A 24,971-nucleotide genomic window follows, 5' to 3' on the forward strand; every position below is an offset into this window, starting at 1 on the left:
AATTTTTGACGTAGAAAAAGAAACTGAAGTCTTTGTGATTGACAAGGATAATTTTGATTATGATTTTCTAATTGGTTTAGACTGTATAAAAAATTTTTATTTATGTCAAGATGAAAACCTGAAAATAAGTCAAAAACCACCTATACATATAGATACTATTTCTAAGGAAATAGAAAAAACTTTTCAAACAAATGCTAAAATTTCTAAGGAAATTAATGAAGAAATAATATTTGCTTCTAAGGAAACAAATGATAATTCAAAGGTATCTGATATGTCAAATGAAATGGGAAATAAACATTTAATAAATTTTAATGAACACTTTGAAAATCAAATTTTTGAAATTTATGTAAACCATTTAGATCGCTATCAACAATTAAGAATAGATGAATTAATAAATGAAAACAAATCCATATTTGCCAAAGATAAGTATGATGTAGGAACAGTAAAGGATTATGAAGCACACATTGATTTATTAGAAGAAAAATATTGCAGCAGAAGGCCATATAGAAACTCAATTGAGGATAGAAAGGAAATTGAAAAGCAAATTGCAATGCTATTAGACAAAAAGCTAATCGAAGAATCATACAGCCCCTTCGCAGCACCAGTTACATTAGCTTACAAGAGAGAGGAAAATACAAAATCACGATTATGCATTGATTTTAGAGACCTGAATAAAATTGTTGTGCCACAATCACAACCATTTCCTCATATTGAAGATTTAATGCAAAAGACGAGAAACTGTAAATTTTTCTCAACCCTTGATATCAATTCTGCATTTTGGTCAATTCCTATGCGTATTACAGATAGATACAAAACAGGATTTGTTACACAAGAGGGACATTTTCAGTGGACTTGTTTACCATTTGGGCTGAAAACATCCCCAGCTATATTTCAGCGAATAATGTGTAATATAATAAGAAAACACAAACTTGCTGACTTTGCAGTGAGCTACATAGATGACATACTAGTTTTTTCAAAATCATTCTCAGAACATATCAGACATCTAACACAACTATTTACAGCTATCAAAAGTGAAGGATTCAGATTAAAGCTTACAAAATGCACATTTGCTGCGGAATCTGTAAAATACTTGGGTCATATAATACAAAATAATAGTGTACGACCACTGAAGGACAACTTAATTTCAATAAAGGAATTTCCAATACCTAGAACACAAAAACATGTAAGACAATTTCTAGGAAAGATAAATTTTTACCACAAATATGTGCCAAACATTGCAATAACATTGAACCCATTACACAACCTGTTGAGAAAAGGACAACCATTTATTTGGACTACAGAATGCCAAAATTCGTTTGACAAATTAAAAAACATATTGTTAACTCAACCTGTATTAACTATATTTGATCCAAATCTACCAATACATATTTATACTGATGCCAGCTTATTGGGAGTAGCAGGGGTATTAAAACAACCACAGGAAAACAAAGAAGAAAAACCAGTGGCTTATTTTTCAAAAAAATTAAATGAAGTTCAAAAAAGAAAAAAGGCCATATACTTGGAGTGTTTGGCCATTAAAGAATGTGTTAGGTATTGGCAACATTACTTAATTGGTAAGAAATTTACTGTTTTTTCTGATCATAAACCATTAGAAAATATGAATATAAAATCTAGGACTGATGAGGAACTAGGAGATCTAACATATTATTTATCACAATATGATTTTGATGTTAAATATTGTCCTGGGAAACATAACTTAGAAGCTGATTGCCTTAGCAGAAATCCTGTCCTAGGCCCAGATAAAAATACTGAGGAACAGTTAAAAATTGTAAATTCAATAACTATCCAAGATATACTGGAAGATCAAGAAAAAAATAGAGACATACAGGAAAATAAGTATAAATTAATAAATAAACATAATGTTTATTACAAAAATATAAAAGGAAGAGAAAAAATCCTTTTGACTGAAGACTTTAGTAGAGAATTTTTAAAAAACGTTCATAGAAACTTGTGTCACATAGGAGTGAAACAAATGCATAATATGATTGGAACATATTATACAGCAAAAAACTTAACAAAAAACATTAGAGAAACCTGCCAAAAATGCTCAGTATGCATTAGAAATAAATCAAGGGGATTAGAAAAATTCGGATTACTGTCACATTTGGGACCAGCCACAAAGCCTTTCAGCATTGTCAGTATAGACACAGTAGGAGGTTTTGGAGGTTCCCGTTCTACAAAAAAATATTTACATATTCTAGTAGACCACTTCACACGATATGCATATATATTGACATCGAAAACTCAAACTGCAAATGATTTCATTAAACTTGTAAATAGTATTCCAGAAAATGATCAAATCGAAATGATTCTATCAGACCAATATCCAGGAATAAATTCAAATGATTTTAAAAAGTTTTTAGAGAAAAAGTTTACGAAACTAATATTCACTGCTGCTAACTCTCCTTCTTCTAATGGTCTCAATGAGAGACTAAATCAAACCCTGGTTAATAAAATTAGGTGTAGAATTAACGAGACAAAAGAAAAAAAAAGCTTGGACAACAATAGCACAAGAATGTGTGGTCAAATACAATGATACCGAACATACTGTAACTGGTTTCTCACCATCATATTTAATGTATGGCAAAAAAGTAACAACACTGCCATCTGAACTGAAAGAAGTAGATTCAGAAAAAGATTGGATAAGAAACAAAAATCTTGCTTTAGAAAGAACGAAAAGATCTCACAAATATAATAAACAAATTTATGACAAGAACCGTAAACATGTGGACTTCAACATAGGTGATTTGGTGTTTGTCGAAAATGGAAACAGGTTAAACCGAAAAAAATTGGACGAATTAAAAATTGGACCATATGAAATAACAGAAAAACTATCAAATTCCATTTATAAAGTAAATATGAATCGGAAGAAGTCAGACTCTAATCTATTCCATATCTCGAAGCTGGTTCCATTCCCTATACAGGAAGAAGGTCAAGATGAAGATGGTAATGAAAATATTTGAATATTTTCACCTTTGGGAAGGATGATGTAATGAAACTACATATTATACTTTCATCATTTTAATATTGCTGTGCTCCAAGATGTCATCTCAAATTGGAATTTCAAATTGGAACGCAGTCAGCCAACGTTAGAAATTCGGAACACACTCCTGGCCTGCCGAACCGTCACTAGCTGAGAAGAGATTGGATTGACAGACGTCGTCATTTATGAAATGTCAAGCATTTATGAAACTTTTATTTTCACTTATTTGTAGAAATAATCATAGATTGGGAATATTGACATTAAATGTCGTTTCTTTATTCTAGGTAAATATTGTAAATGTTGTATTAAAACATGTTTTAATAAAATACTTTATTCTAGAGCAACACAGCTGTCCTTATTCCTATAAATATCATTACATATATATATTTGATCACTGAGTGTGTTTCAAAGATTTACATCTTTTGTTTTTTTGTTTTTCAAATATATATATATATATATATATATATATTGTCAATAACAACCAATGTCATTTTTGACATTGGCAGTTTTTGCTCTTAATTCTGAATGTTTATTGGTCAGATAAATAATCTGATGTTCTGGTCAGAACAAAAACCATATTTATGGTTTACTTCCAGCATATGCTGGTGCGTTCTTTACAGGTTTATAAAAGAACAACGCACACATTTCCCATATCTAATTAATAAAAATTAGAAAAAAAAAACATTGGCTTAAATACTATCAGTTTATTCAGTTTTAATTAATTTCTGAAAATTTACTTTTTTTGACATTGGTTGTTTTTGAAATAAACCCTTCATTTGTCAGAAGTGTGTACAAAAAATATCAGTCTTTTCAATTGAAATATAAAGAACTGCGCTCATTAGATCGATCGGCGGCAACGGAATGGACTGCTACAACCCGGAATTAAATGCCTAAGTGCGCATTTATCGGCAACACATCGGCAAAATCCCGCCAGCTCAGTCAGTGTAGGTATTTACATATTTCAGAGAAAAAGAATCCAAATATTATTACTGTTAATTTGTAACTTTGCTTAAACTTACAACAAACTTGTAGTAGTTCCTAAGGTTGATTATGCAATTTATTTGAATTTTGCAATATATTGTTTTTGTTATATTTCATTACTTTTTATTTGTATTGACGATTTATGTAATTTGAGTAAATTATATTTGTTATTGTTTTTTTCCTGACCAATTTTAAGCTTTGTCTATAAAATTGTTAAATTAATTTTCAATTACAATGAAGCATATTTCTATTCTATTCTCTCGTGCGCAGAAGAGGAACAAAATAAAGTTTGAAAAAGGAAGCGTAATAAATAGGTGTATAAAATTTGTAAACAATGAAACACGGAAAATGAAGTTTGTACTTTATTTCCTGATTTAATCGATAGTCATAACAAATTTTATTAATACTTCAGAATGAATTACGAAAAATATCAAGAACTCTTATTTATTGTAAAAACTGAGCTCACAAACGAAATACAACATTTAATTCTTTCACTTTAAAAATAACCTAAGTTATAGTTTTCAAAGAAAATGGTTTCCGATAGCCACTTATATTCTATTTACATCTGGTTACATTACAATTTGGGTTTCGCAAAGGCCTAGGAACGTGAAGCTCTTTTTTCACTTAACATACTTATACAAAGGTGCCAGGACATCAATCAAGATATACAGGGTGCGCCAAACCTCTAGTCTTCTTTGATTACGGCTAAACTATGAGATATACAAAAAAATGTTTATCATAAAACTAATGTGTATCAAAGAAGTCTATAATTTAAAATTATTTTCAATTATATAGGGTGAGTCAGAACGACGGTATGAACCAAAGTTGTATTTTTTTTAAATGGAACACCCTGTATATTAAATCATTTTTGAATATATTATTTAAAAATATGAAAAATTTGTATAAGGTCTTATAGGCCTAAAGTTAATAATTTTCGAAATATTTACATTTTTATTGAGAAAAATGGTAATATTTATAGTGTTGTAGATTAAGTTTCCAAGGAAATAAAAATTTAGGTGATGGGTCAAAGTTTTTAAAATATAGTGTTATTTTTAAATAATTTAATATTTTTTACTTTTAGCCATAAAATATACAGTGTGATCACTATTTGCCAATACAAAATTTTCTCATTTTTTTTAAATGGGACACCCTGTATATTAGTTTTGCGTTTTGTAGTAAATATTACAACCTTTCTTTTGGTATAAGGTTGTATGTACCTAGCATGTTTCGTTTTGTAGATATTTTAAAAAACTATAGATTTTACGTGTTTGCGGATTTTTGATTTAAAAATTTTTTTGCAAAAAAAATAATTATAATCTGGTTTAAGAAACATACACTAAAATATAAAATATGAAAATAAAAACGTAATTAAAGATTAAAATAAATCGTATGCTAGTACAATTCAATTGAATTTAATAACTTTCAATTATTTTTCAAAAAATATTTTACCATATTAATGAATGCATAAATTAGTTACTAAATTAAATAAACAACTAAATTTTAAATCAACCGTAGTAATTTTTCTACTACAGCAACTTTCCTGTACCAAATTAATTGTTAGTTAAATTGTATTTAGTTCAACTTTTAATTTACCTTTTAAATTTACTTACATACATCTTGAGAATATAAAAATTATTATAAAGTATGCTTTGAAACAAATGAATGTTAAATGTATCATCCAAATTATTTATTAATATAAATAGTATTTACTGGTAATACTTTTGTAGTTGAAATTTTTGTAACAATTTTTTATATTTTAAATTTTAATTATTTAACCGAAAAATTTTTGGATATGACATTTGTTTTGGGCGAAACCATTAGAAATTATTACCAGCTTTTGTGACACGAGTAGGTATATAGATATACTACATTCGCTCTCGCGAGATTTTTTTTGACACTGACGTTAGTAATTTCTTTTTTGAAAAATTCAGTTGTCAGAAGTGACTGGAAATTACTACAAAACCAACGCACCTACTCATATCCAATATTATTAATAGTAAACAGACATAAAAATAACATAAACCTTACGCCAATCAATATTTATTTATTTAAACCATTATAATGTATTGATAGCAAATGAGAAAATTATTTATTGTACAAAATAAAAATATTTTGTAGAAATAAACTTCACAAAATTTTATGAGATTAGTAGACACTCCCACTATTTCTAATAATTCTTCTTTTTTTAATGAAAGATTAAGTTGATTTGAGTTGATTTTAGCAGTTAATAGTGTGAGGTAGGAATTTTTGTGTTGTACGTTTCCTATTCCGAATGTCTCAAAAAAAATCTCGCGAGAGCGAATGTAGTATACTACATTCGCTCTCGCGAGATTTTTTTTGACACTGACGTTAGTAATTTCTTTTTTGAAAAATTCAGTTGTCAGAAGTGACTGGAAATTACTACAAAACCAACGCACTTGCTCATATCCAATATTATTAATAGTAAACAGACATAAAAATAACATAAACCTTACGCCAATCAATATTTATTTATTTAAACCATTATAATGTATTGATAGCAAATGAGAAAATTATTTATTGTACAAAATAAAAATATTTTGTAGAAATAAACTTCACAAAATTTTATGAGATTAGTAGACACTCCCACTATTTCTAATAATTCTTCTTTTTTTAATGAAAGATTAAGTTGATTTGAGTTGATTTTAGCAGTTAATAGTGTGAGGTAGGAATTTTTGTGTTGTACGTTTCCTATTCCGAATGTCTCAAAAAAAATCTCGCGAGAGCGAATGTAGTATATACTATTTACTTCTTAATATACTTCCATAACGTTCATTTGTTTCAAAGCATACTTTATACGTTCTCAAGATGTAGGTAAATTAAAAAGTTATTAACTAATCTTACTCGTAAATACAATATAACTAACAATTAATTTGGTACAGGAAAGTTGCTGCGGTAGAAGAATTACTAAGATTGATTTAAAATTTGGTTGTTTATTTAATTTAGTAACTAATTTATGTATTCATTAATATGGTAAAATATTTTTTGTAAAATAATTTAAAGTTATTAAATTCAATCGAATTGTACTAGCATACGATTTATTTTAATCTTTAATTACGTTTTTATTTTCATATTTTAGTGTATGTTTCTAAAACCAGATTATAATTATTTTTTTTGCAAAAAAAATTTTAAATAAAAAATCCGCAAAAACGTAAAATCAATAGTTTTTTAAAAATATCTACAAAACGAAACATGCTAGGTACATACAACCTTATACCAAAAGAAAGGTTGTAATATTTACTACCAAACGCAAAACTAATATACAGGGTGTCCCATTTAAAAAAAATGACAAAATTTTGTATTTGCAAATAGTGATCACACTGTATATTTTATGGCTAAAAGTAAAAAATATTAAATTATTTAAAAATAACACTATATTTTAAAAACTTGGACCTATCAGCTAAATTTTTATTTCCTTGGAAACATAATCCACAACCCTATAAATATTACCATTTTTCTCAATAAAAATGTAAATATTTCGAAAATTATTAACTTTAGGCCTATAAGACCTTATACAAATTTTTCATATTTTTAAATAATATATTCAAAAAGGATTTAATATATAGGGTGTTCCATTTAAAAAAATACAACTTTGGTTCATACTGTCGTTCTGACTCACCCTGTATAATTGGAAATAATTTTAAATTATAGACCTCTTTGATACACATTAGTTTTGTTATAAACATTTTTTTGTATATCTCATAGTTTAGCCGTAATCAAAGAAGACCAGAGGTTTGGCGCACCCTGTATATGCGTGTTTTATTGACTGTAATAAAACATTCGACAAAGTACGACATGAACAATTATTAATGCATGTCCTGGAATCAAAGATGATAGACTACAGACCTCAGGATTATATCGAATTTATATTATAAGCAGGGAGCAAAAGTACGTGTTAACGATCAGCTATCAGAGAAAATTGAAATCAGACAAGGATGCTTGTTGTCGCCAATTCTTTTTAATGCTTACTCGGAAGAGATCGTGAAAAAAGCTCTTGAGGGTGAAACAGCTGGAATACAGGCGAATGGAGTTCCCATTAACAACATTTGATATGCGGATCGATGACACTGTTATCTTAGCTGAAAATATTGGGGATCTTCGTAGGTTGGTGACCAGAATAGCGGAGTTTGGACAAGAATACGGTCTAACAATGAACGTCAAGAAGACAAAGTTTATGAGAATATCAAAAACTCAAAGAAATAACGAGAATCTCTTCATAAACGGATCCAATATCGAACTAGTCAACCAATATGCATACCTTGGAACAATGTTCCTCCACAGGAGATTACTTACAGGAAATCAAAATCAGAATAGAAAAGGCTAGAGCAAATTTTAACAAAATGAGAAAAGTGCTCCGCACAAGAGATTTGAAGTTGGAGCTAAGAGTTAAGTTGGATAGGCGGATAGGTGCTACGTTTTCTCGGCTTTGTTTGTGAAATGGAAGCTTGGACCTTGAATACTGCATCAATGAAGAAACTAGAATCATTCGAGCTGTGGGTGCACAGAAGAATTCTGGAAAGACCGTGAACAGAACACGTCACAAACAAAAAGGTTCTGAGAAAGATGAATAAAGAAACGGAAATCTTAAATACCATAAAAAACAAAAAAAAAATGGAATATCTCGGACATATTACACGTGGAGAGAGATAGGGGAGAGTTGGACAAAACCGGGTAGGTTGATAAAACCGGGTACCCCTTAATTCTTCTAACTGTCTGCTGCTATCTATTAGACAATGTTAAAATTAGTGTCCCTTTACCACCAACAGTCGTGTGTATTCATTTCTACCTGATTTGAGTAATCTGTGCCGGAGCAGTAAGACCTCACCTGCTTTTTGATGCATGAGACTCGATTTTTATTGTAAGTTTATAGCTGTTTTCTCCTCTAATGAATAACTAATGGCCATTTCAAAATTTAATACATGTAACCTAGTACATTACCTTTAATTTGGCCAAAAATTTTGAATATTATTTCATAACTTAAAAAATTTAAATAACATTTAATGTCTTGTTTACGAGCTTGACAAAACCGGGTAGTCCGAAAATCGACAAAACCGGGTACCCGATTTTATCAGACCTGTTGTTACTTTCAGTTTCTGCATTGGTTGTTTTTGCTTTTAGTTAACCCGGCACCTGCCACGTGGCTTTGCAAGGCGTCCACTGCCACGTGGGGTGCTCACAGCACCCCTTAAAAATATCCTATTATCTACTTGTTTATAAACAAAATAAGGTATTGAGTTTCACAAGTATATAAAAAAACATGTTTTACTAACTTATTACTCTTATTAGCTACTAATATATTATAAAAGTTGAAAAATAAAATTAAAAAGGTCTTAAAAGCAAATTAGCAAGTACCAACCTATAATAAATGAAGTGAAGTAACATATCTAAAAAAATTAAAATTTATGGAGTATAGAGACTATATTAATAATTTAAATCAGTTATTACAATAAAAAATGTAAATCTGACCAGTTTATCAAAAACACAAAAAAAATTTAAAACTTAAACTGCCAGACGATGACACCCCGATTCGACTTTAGAGCTATAAGTTCAGAATGACACTAAATAGTCACTTCAAACGCAAATAAATCTATGCTATATAATATTATAGAAAGCTACTATGACGCACAGCACGGTTAACAAACTTAAAATACCAAATATTTGATGAAAATGTGTTATGGGGTGCTGGTAGCACCCCACGTGGCAGGTGCCGGGTTAACTACAACATGTGGCTTCTTCTGTTGAAGAAGCTAGTAAGAAAGCTAGAAGGAAAAATTAAAAAAAATCTCCGGTGGTAAAAAAATGATAAATGAACTAAATGAACTGGACAAAAAAAAAAGAAAAAACGTGGTAAAAAGGGCTGCACCAAAAACAAAATTTTGGAGAGTTTGGAGGAAGAAGATGATAATGACGATGCGTGTCTATATTACAATTAACTATGTATTTTTAAATTATAATGCGAAGGAAGGCTGGATAAAATGTGTGTCTTGCACCAAATGGGCTTATGACGCCTGTAGTGCCTATGATGATGTAGATGAAGTTTTTATTTGAGACTTCTCTTCATAGATTTTCGAATTTTGTTCACATACTTTAAATAAATATTTTATTTTCTGCCCATTAGTCTTTTTACATGGTAATTAAGTTACTACCCGGTTTTATCATACCGATTGGACAAAACCGGGTATTTTGCAATATTTTTATAAAAATAAAAAAAATTAAAAATCTAAGAATATTTTTAAAAATTGACATTGGCATATCAAACTTAACTCATTTAAGAATATTTCAATCTGGAGCAAACATTTGCTACTCTCACATAGCAAAAGATACAGACGGTTTTTGGAGTGGTACCCGGTTTTGTCCAACTCTCCCCTACAAATTGCTCCAATTGCTTATGCAGTGAGAGGTTCAAGGAAAAGGAAGCATGGGGAGATGTAGAATATCGTGGCTGCGTAACCTGAGAGAATGGTACGACTGTACATCAAAATGAACTTTTCAGAGCAGCCGTCTCTAAGATCCGAATAGCTATGATGATTGCCGATCTCCGCCGCGGAGATTGCACTTAAAGAAAAGGACATTAAAATGTAAAAAATGAATAACCATTTCCAATCTAATGGCATGTAAAACAACATAATGTTACTCTACACCCCACCAGACTGAAAACAATGGGAAACTTCTCCGGTTACACCTCCGAGGCTTCTACAATTTGCAAGCCATAACGGATGCTGAGACTAATAGCCCGGCTGCACACACCGTCTTGCCTGTGCAGTCCAAAACTGTGCAGGCATGACGGAACAAAAAGACGGTACACCGTACGTTGTCCACACGTGCAGTCTACGTAAAAAATTGGACTGCGCAAACTTCAGTCATTCGAGAGAACTTGACACGATGAGCAGCACGGAAGAGGTTTTTTTAATGGAAGCGTTATTGTATTTTTTATTAATAAAAAAGCAACAAACAAACAAGCAACGACGCTGTAGAAGTAAGGGAGTAAAAAGTGGCTCCTGCGGATAATTTCTTGATTAACTACTGTTTGACGTGTAGATTTACACTCTGGAAATCGTCCGCAGAAAATAATTTAAAACAAAATTAGGTTTGAAAATTCTAGGAAAATTTATCATATTTAATTTTCTTTTAATTTTTTCTGAGGCCGATTTCTAGCGTGGAAATCGAAACGTCAAACAGTAGTTAATTAGGAAATGTAATTTTCATTACACCTACAATTATTATGGCTCAATCCCATACAAACATAATACAATTGTATAATTAGACAGTTAAACAATGATAATACTACATTAAACATGCCACAAGAAAACAGTTTCAGTATATTATATAAGTATATAAACTTTTTTCAATGGTAGTATACCAATATTGGAAAAAATAATAGTTAATCTTTAAAAAACGGTAAAAAAATTATAAAATTTTAAAGAATTAGAATCAATTAAAAATAAAAAAATAAAATACATATTACGTATTAAATAAAAGTGTATGATTCATTTTTCTTATTCCTGTCGGAATATTCTCTACTCTTCACCTTCCATAATGGCGGCAAAGATTTGTATAAGTCTATAAATTCAGATTGTTTTGAAACACTTCTTATGCCGCTCATTTCGTCTGATCTTGGTCTACCCACCTCGAAAACTTTTGCGGAACTGAAGAACGGACTGAACTGCCGGCCACACATTCAAGTAAAACTGTAGAACCTAACTGCACAGGTAAAATCTTCAGCATGTCGACGAGAGTACAGTCCGCGTTTGGAGGCGTGCGCGCGATACAGTCTTGCCGTCCATACACACGCTCTTACCTGCACAAACGAGTCTCTGCAGGCATGCTCTCAGGCAAGACGGTGTGTGTAGCCGGGCTATAAGAGATGCTTAGTCTCATCATCCGTTATGGCTTGCAAATTGTAGAAGCCTCGGAGGTGTAACCAGAGAAGTTTCCCATTGTTTTCAGTCTGGTGGGATGTAGAGTAACATTATGTTGCTTTACATGCCATTAGATTGAAAACTTAGTCTTTTACATTAAAATGTATGTATACGACCCTTTTTGGACCACCCTCGGTCGAAGTAGCGATAACATTCTCTTCGGAGAGTTCGGCGCGTTTCAATGTGGATCGTTGTGGTCCGTTTCTGTAAAGTAGGTGCTGAGTCATTTGAATACAAGAAAACATTAAAATGCCGATCGTCGTTAGTGCAGTCACTGAAGGTGGATATGAGCTATTACCTGCGATTTCGTTGAACCTCCATCGATTTGCATGAAAATTGGTGAGTGGTTAGAGGATGTCTCAAGGAACAAAGGTGACATGGTGCCAACTTGCACTTTTACCATGGGGTGGATGCCACCCCTTCTCGGGGGTGAAAATTATTTTCTTAAAAATAACCCCATACTTGGATAGAGGGACAAATTCTAAACAAAATTTGTTATATAAAGTTATTAAAATAAATCAAAACTTTTTGAGTTATTAAAGATCAAAAATTTTAATTTTTCGTGAGAAAAATGCATGTTTTTAATCGATTTTTGATAAATAACTCAAAAACTATTAAGTTTTAACAAAAAAGTTACTACTAGCAAAATTGAAGCTAATAAAAAACTAAATAAACTCCTTGCTAGAAAAACCTTTTAGTGTTAACTGAAAGTGAGTTATAGGTAATTGAATGTATATTTTTTTCGGCGAGTACCCAAATCTAAGTATTCAAGCTTAAATACCGGAAAAATGATGCAAGTTATAACATACACTTATTAAACATTTGTCAAAGTACTTAGAAATATCTATCAACTGAGCCCCCGAACAAGTTGATTCCATTAAAATTTATGCTCCAAAATTTTTCAAAATTTATCTTTAAAAAAAAATGTTATTGTGTTTTATTAAATAACTCCGTTAATTTTTACGATATCAGGTTCATCTGAAAACCATTTGAAAGTTAATTCCAAGGGCTATTAAACCGCGTTGAATTTAATCTTTAAAACCCTTTACTTTTTGAAGTTATACTTCTTTAGGCGCGATTGAGATTGAGGGTGAATTTATATTGATCTGCGCGCATGCGCATACCGACAGTTTGGTATTAGTCTTTATACGGGCTCTGATTGAGTGTTGAAATGATCTGTCAATAATTGTTCAATATAAAGGTTATCGGTAAACAAAAATGTTGTATAATATATTAGTTTTTATTGTTGTGAGGACAGAAATAAAATCAAATTTATAATTATAGTGACTTTTTAAATAGTTTTGAAAAGCCACAGGTACGTAATTCTAAATGTTTCAGTTGTATTCCAATAAAAAATTATCTTCATACCTATTTGGAAAATGTAAAAAAAATAATGTACTTACAGTAGAACTTCGATAATCCGGACGTCAAAAATCCGGATTTGCATCTAGCAAAAATATCTGATTCTTTTAAAATAAATTAAGATCTTAGCTGCGAAAAACGAACTCTACCGCAGTTCAAAAACATTTGACACATTTTTTTAAAAACCCAAATAGTGTCTGATGTTTTTACTGTACGCATGCTGCTATTACAATACAGTGTTTACACATAAAAAAATGTTTTGATTAATTTCACCTCTAGACACTTTACTATACAAGAGAAAACATAAAATTTTAAAACGTCTGTTGTACTTTAATGTGTATACTGGCCTTGTTTTGAGGTAATTTCGATAATCCGGATAATTTGATAATCCGGATGAGGTCCGGTCCGGGTGAGGTCCGGATTATTGACGTTCTACTGTACCTAGTACCTGCTATGCTATACCCCTAGTAGGCAATGCTTTAATTTACATAATCTGATTACGAACAAACTTTCTACAAATTTTCATCTAATGTATCGTTTTCTTACTCTATATATTGTTGTATTTTAATTCGACAAAAATCAAACTAATAAAAATTCATATAAACAAAATGTCAAAAAGTTGTTCCGTTTGTGTATATTCGCACATGACGTATACGCGAAGGTGGTGCAGTTTGAAATCGCTTTGACTCTCGTACAGCGGGATACACGGGAAGTAGGTTCAAGCCCAATGCAAGTTATATCATTTTTTTTATAGATTTTATGATTGTAAGTATATTATTATATAATTTTTTCAGAAAATACGTATCTAATTAAAATTTTTGGCAACAATTATTGTTCAGAAATCATTTGTGGCATTTTTCAATGTGTTTGTGTGTGTTTTATTCTTTTAATTTTTGGTATTGTTTTAATAAAAATTTTTGGAAAGTAGTAGAGAAACTGTTTAAAGTATAGTGATTTCGTTGAAATCATATAATAGAAGTATAACTTCTTACGTGCGTACAAAGTACACACATTCTTTTTTTTTTTAATAAAAGCTTAAATGGCCCCGGTTACATGGTTCTCGTAGCAAAATTTAAGCTTTAAACGTTTCTATCTCGGTTATTTTTTACCCAATAGAAATAGTAAAACTGGTAAAATATTCAATACAGAAAAAACTAAAATTTGTTTATATATTATTTTTAACGTATATTAAGTATTTTTGGAGTTATTATCAAAAGAAAATGAAAATTACGATAATTTTAATAATTCTGATTTTTTTTTTAATTATACCTTTTTTTCAAAAATATGCATTCTAAACCCGTCAAAATTGTTGAAATTATTACTTATGCTAATATAAAAAAACTATAGTAAGGATTACTATATATTTTGATTTTTGTGGAAATGGCGCGTTTTATTTTTCACTTTTTCCTAAAAAATTCGAAAGGGTTCTCTTATTTTCATCATCTTGCTTAACTTTAATGCTATTAACTTCTTCTATAGCTCATTTGACAGGCATTCCGAAGTACTTTGACAAGTGTTCAGCAGGGGCCTGTTTCATAAAAGTGACATGTTTACAAGTTACAAGTTTACAAGTGACAAGTGTTGGCTGACAAGTATTTAAAAAATTTGTTTCATAAAATGATTGTTGACACTAGTCAAAAAATATTTTTGACATTTGTTTTCGACAAGTGTAATAATTATTTAACTTCAAACTCACGTCAAAACCTCAAAAGTATATCAAAACATCATGTCTCGCGAATTGGGAAAGGTAGAATTCTTGCGTGCGATTAGAGCGAAGAAAGATATTTTATTTGGAAAATTTAGTCCCACTTTAACAAAGACGTTGAAAAGTGAACATTGGGGTGAAGTAAGAAAAATAGCACTTGCAATGGGTCTCATCAATGAAACCAAGCAATATACCTATTGCCGTGATGTACTTTGGCAAAATTTAAGGAAGCGTGCAGTGGAGAAGCTGGACAATGCCAGAAAAACAGGCACAGGAGGAGGCGCCATTGCCAAAAAAAACGGAGATAGATCTGTTAGTGTACGAGATTTTGGGAAAAGATTCGCCGATTTTGAATGGAATTGAAGAAACAGCGGCAGAAATGGAACAAATTTCAAACTTTTTTGATAATGTGTCCACCAATAGCCCGGAGCGAAACGAAAATCTTTTTATTAATGAAACTTTAACCGCCAATAGTCCGAAACCAACTGTAATAAATAATGTAGCTTCATCCTCATCCACGGAAATCATGGCCAACAAAGGAAAAAGAAAGCGTTCTAGTAAAGAAGATGACAACAAGAGTACTTTAGAAGATTTAAGGGAAAAAAAATTAAAGCTACAAGTAAAAAAATTATATAATTTATATAAAAAATTATATAATATTATATAATTATATAAGGTATTATACGACATTTTTCTAATTTAAAAAATTATTTGCAGGTTACGTATTTAGAAATCCAAAATCATAAAACCGCACTGGAAATTTTTGCTCTGGAAAAAGAACACGGACTTGAAAAATCCAGATTTACACAAAAGTTTTATAAAAAAAATGTGCCTCTTTTAAAAAAAGAATTTTAGTTATGTTTTTTATACGTTTGATAGTTTAAATAAAGTTTAGTATTTCTATAGTCTTAACTTTTTATTGAAACAATTGGATTAATTTCATAACATTTCTTTGAAAATTTTATCGAAAATGATTTATAATTTGGATTAATCGTCCTTCATTAAATATTGGTCCATTGTATGGTTGGACAATATGGTTATCATTTCTAACTTTGAAATTTTGGAGCCAGTTTTCATCGTCAAAACTTCTAGAAATATTGCAGAGAGTAACACAGCATTTAATAATTCTTGATGCAAAATAATGGGTTTACACGTAAATAATTTAGGCAAGGAAATTTTTCTTTCAGGATTCCGAAGCTTTGTTCAATAAATCGGCGAGTTTGCTTATGTCGTTGAACAAAGACTACTACATTTGCCAATGTACATTTGCCGGATCGGCAGGATTTCTTAAAATTGGAGGAATTAACCAGTCTCTAAGCGGGTAAGCACTATCACCCAAAATGATAGCCCCAGGAATTGGTCTCCATCCTAAAAATAGTTAATGGGAATTTATTTTATATGCACAGATTTTTTTTCGACATTAATAAGTAAGTACCTTGTTCAAATTGTTGAAATATTTGAGAATTTCGAAGAACTCTTGAATCATGGACACTTCCGGGCCAGTTGGAGTTAACATAATAAAACATGTAGTTAGGGCCACAAATTCCCATAACGTTAATGGAATGATTTCCATTCCTATCAACAAAGGCTTCTTCATGATGGGTGGGTGCATCTATCTTTACTAAGGTTCCATCTACGCAGCCTACAACCATTGGCATTCCGGCAACTTCGTTGAAACGATGAACAATGTTTATAATATTTTGAGGAAAACGTACTACCCTTGGAAATAATATATCATGTATGGCATTCACTACGGCTTTTACACATCTGCAAACAGTGACTTTGGATATGCCATGCATGTCTCCTATTCCATGGTATTGTCCACCATTTCCAAACCAATGCAGGGCAATTTGTAATTGTTGCGAAGGAAACAAGGCATAATTTCTGTTCGTTGGATGCATTAAGCGGGGACCAATTTCTGTTATTATTTCCTCCATTTTTATAGAATTCATTCGAAATCTTTCATTGAACTCCATCAATGCATTAAAATTAAAATTTACTCTTTGACGAAATAAACGTCTTCGTCGTCGATTCCGTACTAACACGTTGACTTCGTCCTCACTGTCGCTGGACCACATTTTTTATGAGAAAACACGACTGTGACAGGATATTAAGTTCCTGTCACTCTACACTAATAAATTCTAGGAAAAAATGACAACTTTTCATTGATTTATTTTTTATGAAACAAAAACCTACCTACAATTGTAAAACAAACTTGTAAAAATGAGACTTATTACTTGTCACTGATAAAATCTACTCTTGTCATTTTATGAAACACAAAGTTGTCAAAAGTCTTGTTCGGCACTTGTCCGACAGGAATTGTCACTTTTATGAAACAGGCTCCAGGTATATTTTATAAAATGCATAGTTCTCGCGTTATTTAAGATTGAATATTTAGATTTGAGTACTCGTCGAAGAAAATATACATTCAATTACCCATAACTCACTTTGAATTAACATTAGTTTATTTCTTTAAGTGATGAGTGTATTAAATTTTTTATTATCTTCAATTTTGGTTATATTAACTTTTTTGTAAAAGCTTATAGTTTTGGAGTTATACGTGAAAAACAGCTTTAAAACATGCATTTGTTACGAAAAAATAAAATCTTTGATCTTTAATAACTTAAAACGTATTGATTTATATTATAAACTTTATATAACAAATTTTGCTTATAATTTGGCCCTCCATCGATTAGTGGTATTATTTTTAATAAAATAATTTTCACCCCCCGGGAAGGGGTGGCATCCACTCCAGAGTAAAAACGCAAGTTGGCATCATGTCACCTTTGTTCCTTGAGGTATCCTCTAAATAGGATTCAACGAACTAAGGTTCAACGAAATCGGAGGTGAAAACCTTCAGTTACTGCACTACGTGGTCCGTTCCGTGGCGTGCTGTTCCGGATAAGTGAGCGCCGGCCTTAAGTTTAACAACTTCACTGTCCAATGAATCATATGATTCAAAAAGCGTGTTTATAACCCTAATCCGTACGTCCGTGAATCAAATGTGATTAAAGAGTAGGTCTTATTTTGTAGGCATTTTTAAAATTGAAAGTGGCGATAATCATCACACATAAGTATATGAGCGTGTTGTAATAAGCATCAACTTTGAAGTGTGAAAAAAAAATTGGTAAAATATTACACAGTACTCTTAGTTTTATTTTATATTAAATATTATACCAGTAGGGTAAAATAACAATACAAAAATGTTTATTAGGTAGTAGGTTTATTATAAAAATTATAAAATAATATTATAATAATATAATATAAAAATTATTATTATAAATATAGTTTATTAAATATACTATAAAATAATTGCCTTTTAAATAGAAATAAAAATACAAAACAATTTATAAGGCAAAATATGAAATAATTCTTCTTCTTCTTTTGGCATACCCTCTGAATCATCATCCCATTCCACATTTATTTGCCTTTTGGCTTTTCCGACGAAGTTTCCTCTTCAGATTCCGTTATTATTTTGATTACAAAGCACATTCAATGTATGACACAATTTGCATTTATATGATCCAATGAACGGGGGAGTATAATTTGTTTAACGGCACGTCCGTGAATCATATATGATCATTAAATTTTTTTTAGAAATACGCTGATTTAACTTTTGGATATATTTAATGATAATAAGCGCGTTCGCGGGTGCCTGTCGGCGACAAATTAGCAGCAAAACGCATGCGCACTTTAAAATGATGTAAATAATATCGTTAATAGATAAATATACAAGGTATATTTACCTAGTATAATTTAATAATTAGTTATTAATATTAATTAAATGTAAATACATCTTGTATATTTATCTATTAACGGTATTATTTATAAGTGAGGTTAAAAATTGTCGTCGACAATTTGTCAACTGTACCCGCGAACGCACTTAATAAAAATCAATATTTACTGCAGTGACATATTTAATATTTAAATAGCATTGGACCTGGGAGAGTCTTTGTATGTAGAATTACCATTTGGACAGCGAAGTTGTTAAAACAAGTTTCACACGTTTACAGTTGTTCTCCAGTGTGTACTCTTAAGTGTGTTTTCAAATTACTTGCAGTCAAAAACTGCTTTAAACAAGTTTCACACTTGTACGGTTTTTCTCCAGTGTGCACTCTCAAGTGCACTTTCAAATCACCTGTTCGACTAAACTGCTTAAAGCAGGTTTTACACTTGTACGGTTTGTCTTCAGTGTGAACTCTTAAGTGCATTTTCAAATTACTTGCTGTCATAAACTGCTTTAAACAAGTTTTACACGTGTACGGTTTTTCTCCAGTGTGTACTCTCAAATGTTTTTTTAAATTACTAGCATCACCAAACTGCCTTAAACAAGTTTCACACTTGTACGGCTTTTCTCCAGTGTGCACTCTCAAGTGTACTTTTAAATCATTTGTTCTAGTAAATTGAACAAAACAAATTTCACACTTATACGGTTTTTCTCCAGTGTGCAGTCTCAAATGTATTTTAAAACTACTTGCAGTCATAAACTGCTTTAAACAAGTCTCACACGTGTACGGTTTTTCTCCTGTGTGCACTCTCAAATGTTTTTTTAAACTACTAGCATCAACAAACTGTTTTAAACAAATTTTACACTTGTGAGGTCTTTCACTAGTGTGCAATCTAAAATGTATTTTTAAATTACTTTTATAAGTGAATTGTTTAGAGCAAATGTCACACTTGTACGGTTTTTCTCCAGTGTGCACTCTTAAATGATTTTTCAAATGACTTGTCGTAGTAAACTGCTTTAAACAAGTTTCACACTTGTACGGTTTTTCTCCAGTGTGTGATCGCATATGTGTTTTCATATGAACTAGTTGAGAAAATTGTTTAAAACAAATTTCACACTTATAAGGTTTGTCTTCAGTGTGAATTCTCAAATGTATTTTCAACTGACTTGTCGTCATAAACTGTTTTAAACAAATTTCACATGTGTAAGGTCTCTGTCCAGTTCCAACTTCCATATTTTTATTTAATATTTTACCTTCAATGTGATGACCTGTATAGTTTCCTGTATGAGATGAATGTGCAGTTAATGTTTCAATAATTTTCATTTTGTTCTCTTCTTGGGAATAACCTAAAAAGAAAAACAAACGAAAATAACATAATAAATACATTAAAGCCAAACTTACGTAACAAAGTCAATAAACATATACATTATGGATGTCAATACAAACCATCAGTGATAACTTAACAAAAGCTATCAGGAACTAGAGATTTAAAATTACCAGAAAAACAGGGTGCCGGAAAAAACTTATATATCTTATCTATTATAAAAACTGATCTCACAAAACAAAATACAACATTTAATTGTTTCACTTTAAAAATAACCTAATTTATAGCTGCCTTTGTAGGTCATCCTCGTTATCAGCAATTAGTACTGCATCATCGGCATAGCATAGTATCGTGATTTTATGCGCTCCCATGTGGTATCCATGTCGTTTTCTTACTTCGTGAATTATTTGTCCCGAGGCATCCCGTTGGTTCTTTGAGCATTGCTTCATTTTACGATAGGTAGGTTGCTAACCTCGCCTATTAACCCTCCACTTTTATCCGGGCTTGGGACCGGCTGTGATAACTACCAAGCTACTCGATCCACCCGACAGTTATCCCAGGCAGTGTTATCCCAAGAATAGCCAGGGACAAGACACCGTTAGGCAGGAGAAATATAGGACGCCCAAGGAATGCGGAATGAAAGGCACCGTTGAAGAAAAACAGGCAGTACTGCCTATATAAAAGAAGAAGAAGTGAATTATTTGATTTATCACCATATTGAATAACAATGGGCTGGGCGAGTCTCCTTGGCGGATTCCCCTCTTTTAGCTCTATGCGTTCTGTTTCTCCTGTTGACATTATAACTCTGGTCTTGTTCTTGTTAATTTCATTAATTAGCCTTATTATCTGGCGGTCTATTTGTTCAGCTTGTAATAAATTTAAGATGTCATTTCGTCTCACCCTGTCAAAAGCACTTTTTAAATCTACAAAGCACATGTAGGCTGGTTTTCCATATTCAATAGACTTTTCTACTGTTTGCCTGATAATAAAAATTGCATCTATTGTGCTGCGGTTCTTCCGGAAGCCTTGTTGTTCATCTGCCATGTTCGCTTTTTCCTCGATTTTATGTTTTATGACTACCGTCAACAATTTTAATGAGCTGTTCATCAGACTAATGCCTCTATAATTTTCAGGATTTTTCGAGTCTCCCTTTTTGAGTATCGGTAGCAGGAGACTTTCCTTCCATTCCGCTGGTACTACTCCGATATTTACTATATCGACAAATAATTTTAGGAGCCATTTGAGTAGTGTTCCTCCTCAATATTTTAGCATTCATTATTTATCTTATCAGGACCAGTTGCTTTTCTATTTTTTAATTTTTTTATTCGTTCTTGTAGCTCTTCTTCTGATATTAGTACTCTATCGTGGGTTTCATTAATGTTTCTTTCTCTGTTCTCTTCTTCTCCTTATAATTTCGTGAAATGCTCAGTCCATTGTTTCTCCGTAATGTTATCTATCCGCATGGGCGTCCACAGGGATGGGCAAGGGGGCAGCTGCCCCCCCCCCCCTAGAGAGGAAGGAGCGAGTGTATAATTGGTGAATAAGCAATATAGAAAAATACAAAGTTGTAACTTAATCTTGATTTTGAATGCAACCACTCTGTTTCTACATTCTAGTTGAGACGAAAAAACAACATAAACTTAACAAGTCTTTTTTTCCACTGTGCATCACACATATTAAATTTAGTTGTGAACGATTTGAATCGTTTAAATGAAGTGCGAAATACTATTGCCACTATTAAAGATATAACCAATTTCTTCCGTGAACCAGTATTAAGAAGGAATATGATAGCAAATATCCCTAGCCTTTGCGAAATACGGTGGTCCGAGAAATACAAGGTAATTAGGGTTTTTCGACAAAATTTCATTGAAATTGTACAGGCTTTGCAAACCCTGCCCGTTGAAGGAAATTTGGCCACTAGAAAAACATCTTATCAGTTGCATTCTGCGGCATGGAAGTCAGGATTTATCGTCGCTGTCATTTTGATTGCAAAATATTCTGAATACCTAGAGTCAACAGCCTACAATCTGCGCAAACTAATGTTTTAAAGGTAGCGGAACATATTCGTCAAATCATGGATATTTTTAAAAAATACAGACAGAACGCAGAAAACGTAACAAATACTTTATTGAAATGAATTTCGACTCGATTCAAGTTCTCTGTTTAACCCAGGTATGACAATACCAAAAGGCACCGTTAGGAAAACATTCCAATTTTCGGTTCAGAGAACACGTATGAACACTGTGTACTCTAATACAGAGTATGGCATTAGTAAAATAAGAAAATCTACGGTTTCGGTTTCTTATTTTACTAACTGTATTAACTTTTACTACTGTATTAGAGAACACAGACTCGATTCATACGAGTTCTCTGAACCGAAAATTGGAATGTTTTCCTAACGGTGCCTTTTGGTATTGTCATATCTGGGTTAAACAGAGAACTTGAATCGAGTCGAAATTCATTTAACTTATACCCCGTTAGAGGGCGTTCTAACCATACTGCGATATAAATAGTTTTAATTTATATCGAGAAACTACGGTCGTGATGGTGTAAATTTGTCTTCTTCAGAGGCTCCTTGACAACAGGTAGACCTAGAAATAGTACTATCGGAGGATGGAGGGAGACAGATTTAAATCAAAACGAAACCGTAGATTTTCTTATTTTACAAATACTTTATTGCACAAAGCCAATAAGATAGCCGGTTTTCCGAATAATGCGGTTTTCAATTATCTACCCCTAGAACTATAAACAAGCAACAGCATAGAAGCAATCAACCAGCTGATACGCCTAGTGAATACTGGAGGCGATCCATGATTCTTCCGTACCTGGATTCTATCATATCTTCTCTAGAGACACGGTTTTCCGAAGAAAATACGCCAGCCTTCGCTCTGAATCTTCTGCATCCCAAGCATTTTTCAAAAATTGATTTAAATTGCCTTAAATTAGAACTGAGACAATCCTTAAACCACTATGAAATAGATGGATGGCTAGAAGTATGGGTAGAACATTGGAATAAAAAACACCTTAATAATGAGTTAAACAACTTCAACACCCTTGAAATTTTTGAACTGGTTCGAGCGTCCACTACTTTTTATCCGTTAACAAAAAAATTGCTGGAAATTCTCGTAACATTGCCTTGCACTACGTGTACAGTTGAGAGGTCGTTCAGCAGTCTTCGAAGAATAAAAACATGGTTGCGGAGTACAATGGTCGAAGATCGCCTTAATGGGTTAGCTCTAATGAGCATTCATCGGAAACAAATATTACCAAAAAAGAAAGAGTTTGTAGACACAGTTTTACAAGAATTTACAATTGATCCGCGTAAATTGTTCTTTAAATAATAGTGTTTAGGAACAGACTATTTATCTTGCTTCACAATTCGAAGCCTTATCCAGGAGGAAATAAACTTGTTAAATTTGCATCACGTTTTTGTAAAAAGCATTAAAAAGATTTTAAATTATATTTAGTTTGCTTCATTTTTGTATGAAGGCGTCGAGTTATACTTTGAGGGAAACCCCTTCCCCCTCTCAGTGAAGACTCTCACTTTACGTCGAATTTAATATTGCTTATCTAACCAATTTTTTTATTTCTCAAATCTGCCCCCCCCCCTAGTTTTGATCCTGCGGACGCCCATGTCTATCCGTACAAATTCATTCGTTTTTTGTTTTGTCTCCTTATCATCTTCCACACCTTTTTCTGGGATCCATAGAGGTCGTATTCCATATCTTTGGTAAATTTCTCCCAGTGTTCTTTTTTGATGTTATCTATTTCTTGGTTTACTCTATTCCCGATCCTCACGTAGTCGTCTCGTGCCTCCGGTGTCTTCACTATGTTAGAAAAGCTTGTTTCTTTTGATTTGCTAGTGCTTTCACCCTTTCGTTGTACCATGGAGTTTTGCATTCCCGTTTATTTCTGTTGACTTTTCTTTTACCTAAAGCTTCTTCTGGTGCTTGTAGGATACTTTTTCTAAAAATTTTCCAGGTTTCTTCTATATCCTTTTTAGTCTCTAGGTTATGGCTGTTTAGCTTTTCTGTTAGTCTGTTTCTATACAAGTTTTGTGTCCCTTCGTCTTCTAAGCTTTCTATGTTTAACTTTTCTTCGACTTTTGTATTTCGCTTGTGTTGTGTGTTGATTTCTATATTTATTTTCCCTAGTACCAGGCCATGGTCGGATCCTACATTGGCGGACGATAGAGTGCGCACATCTATTATATCACTGGGGTCTATTTGTCTGTTTGTTATAATGTAGTAAATCATAGAGTTACGTCCTCTTGTATCTGACCAGGTGATCTTATGCTGTATTGGATGGTCAAAGTATGTGTTGTTAATTCGGAGGTTATTCAATAAACAAAGTTCTAGGAGTCTTTCTCTGTTGTCGTTGGGCGTTTCCCTGTATATTGAAATTTTCAAAATCCCTTTGCATATTTGAAAAGTGCACAAAAAACTAAGTTTAATGGTTCACTTAAATTTTTCGGCCAGACAATTTAATGAATTTAATTTTGAAATTATATTGAAGTTTTTAAGGACTCTTAGATTAAAAAGCAGGTATTATTAACTTTTAATTCTACTGTCTACGAATTGGAAATTGTCTGGGAATTCTACTGTCTACGAATAGCACATTAACATTTAAATAAAGAATAAACCAAAGGTAGTCCTTAATCAGTAAACCTATTGAATATCCAGATATTACTTTAGCAATAAAACCGTGTACAAGAATTCATCTGTACTCAGTAGATATATCTTAAAAACACCCTGTAATTATCTACGATAATTACTTTCAGTTATTTATGTCATCAAAACAACATTACAACCTTCATTCGATTATATAAATATTGTTAGCCAAGATCACGATTCACTAATAATTGCAGAGTCAATTATAAACACTTTTCATGGTCGATGCTGAATAGGCATTTCTAAATATATAAACAGTT

General features: G+C 31.8%; 1 protein-coding gene across 14 annotated transcripts in view; it reads right to left on the minus strand.

The window, feature by feature from the left end:
* LOC126889968 (zinc finger protein 271-like) overlaps window positions 1–24,971 on the minus strand; it is a 127,739-nt gene that overhangs the window by 43,246 nt on the left and 59,522 nt on the right. For 6 of the 14 annotated variants that reach the window (XM_050658747.1, XM_050658743.1, XM_050658739.1 and 3 more), the window contains exon 4: window positions 19,971–20,063. The exons of the other annotated variants lie outside the window; for them this stretch is intronic. In XM_050658747.1, the coding sequence (XP_050514704.1) occupies window positions 19,971–20,063 (93 nt within the window). The remainder of the gene's footprint in view (window positions 1–19,970; window positions 20,064–24,971) is intronic. 14 annotated transcript variants of the gene reach the window in all.

Source organism: Diabrotica virgifera, chromosome 8, assembly GCF_917563875.1.
Source record: "Diabrotica virgifera virgifera chromosome 8, PGI_DIABVI_V3a".
In the NCBI taxonomy this organism is placed as follows: Eukaryota; Metazoa; Arthropoda; class Insecta; order Coleoptera; family Chrysomelidae; genus Diabrotica; species Diabrotica virgifera.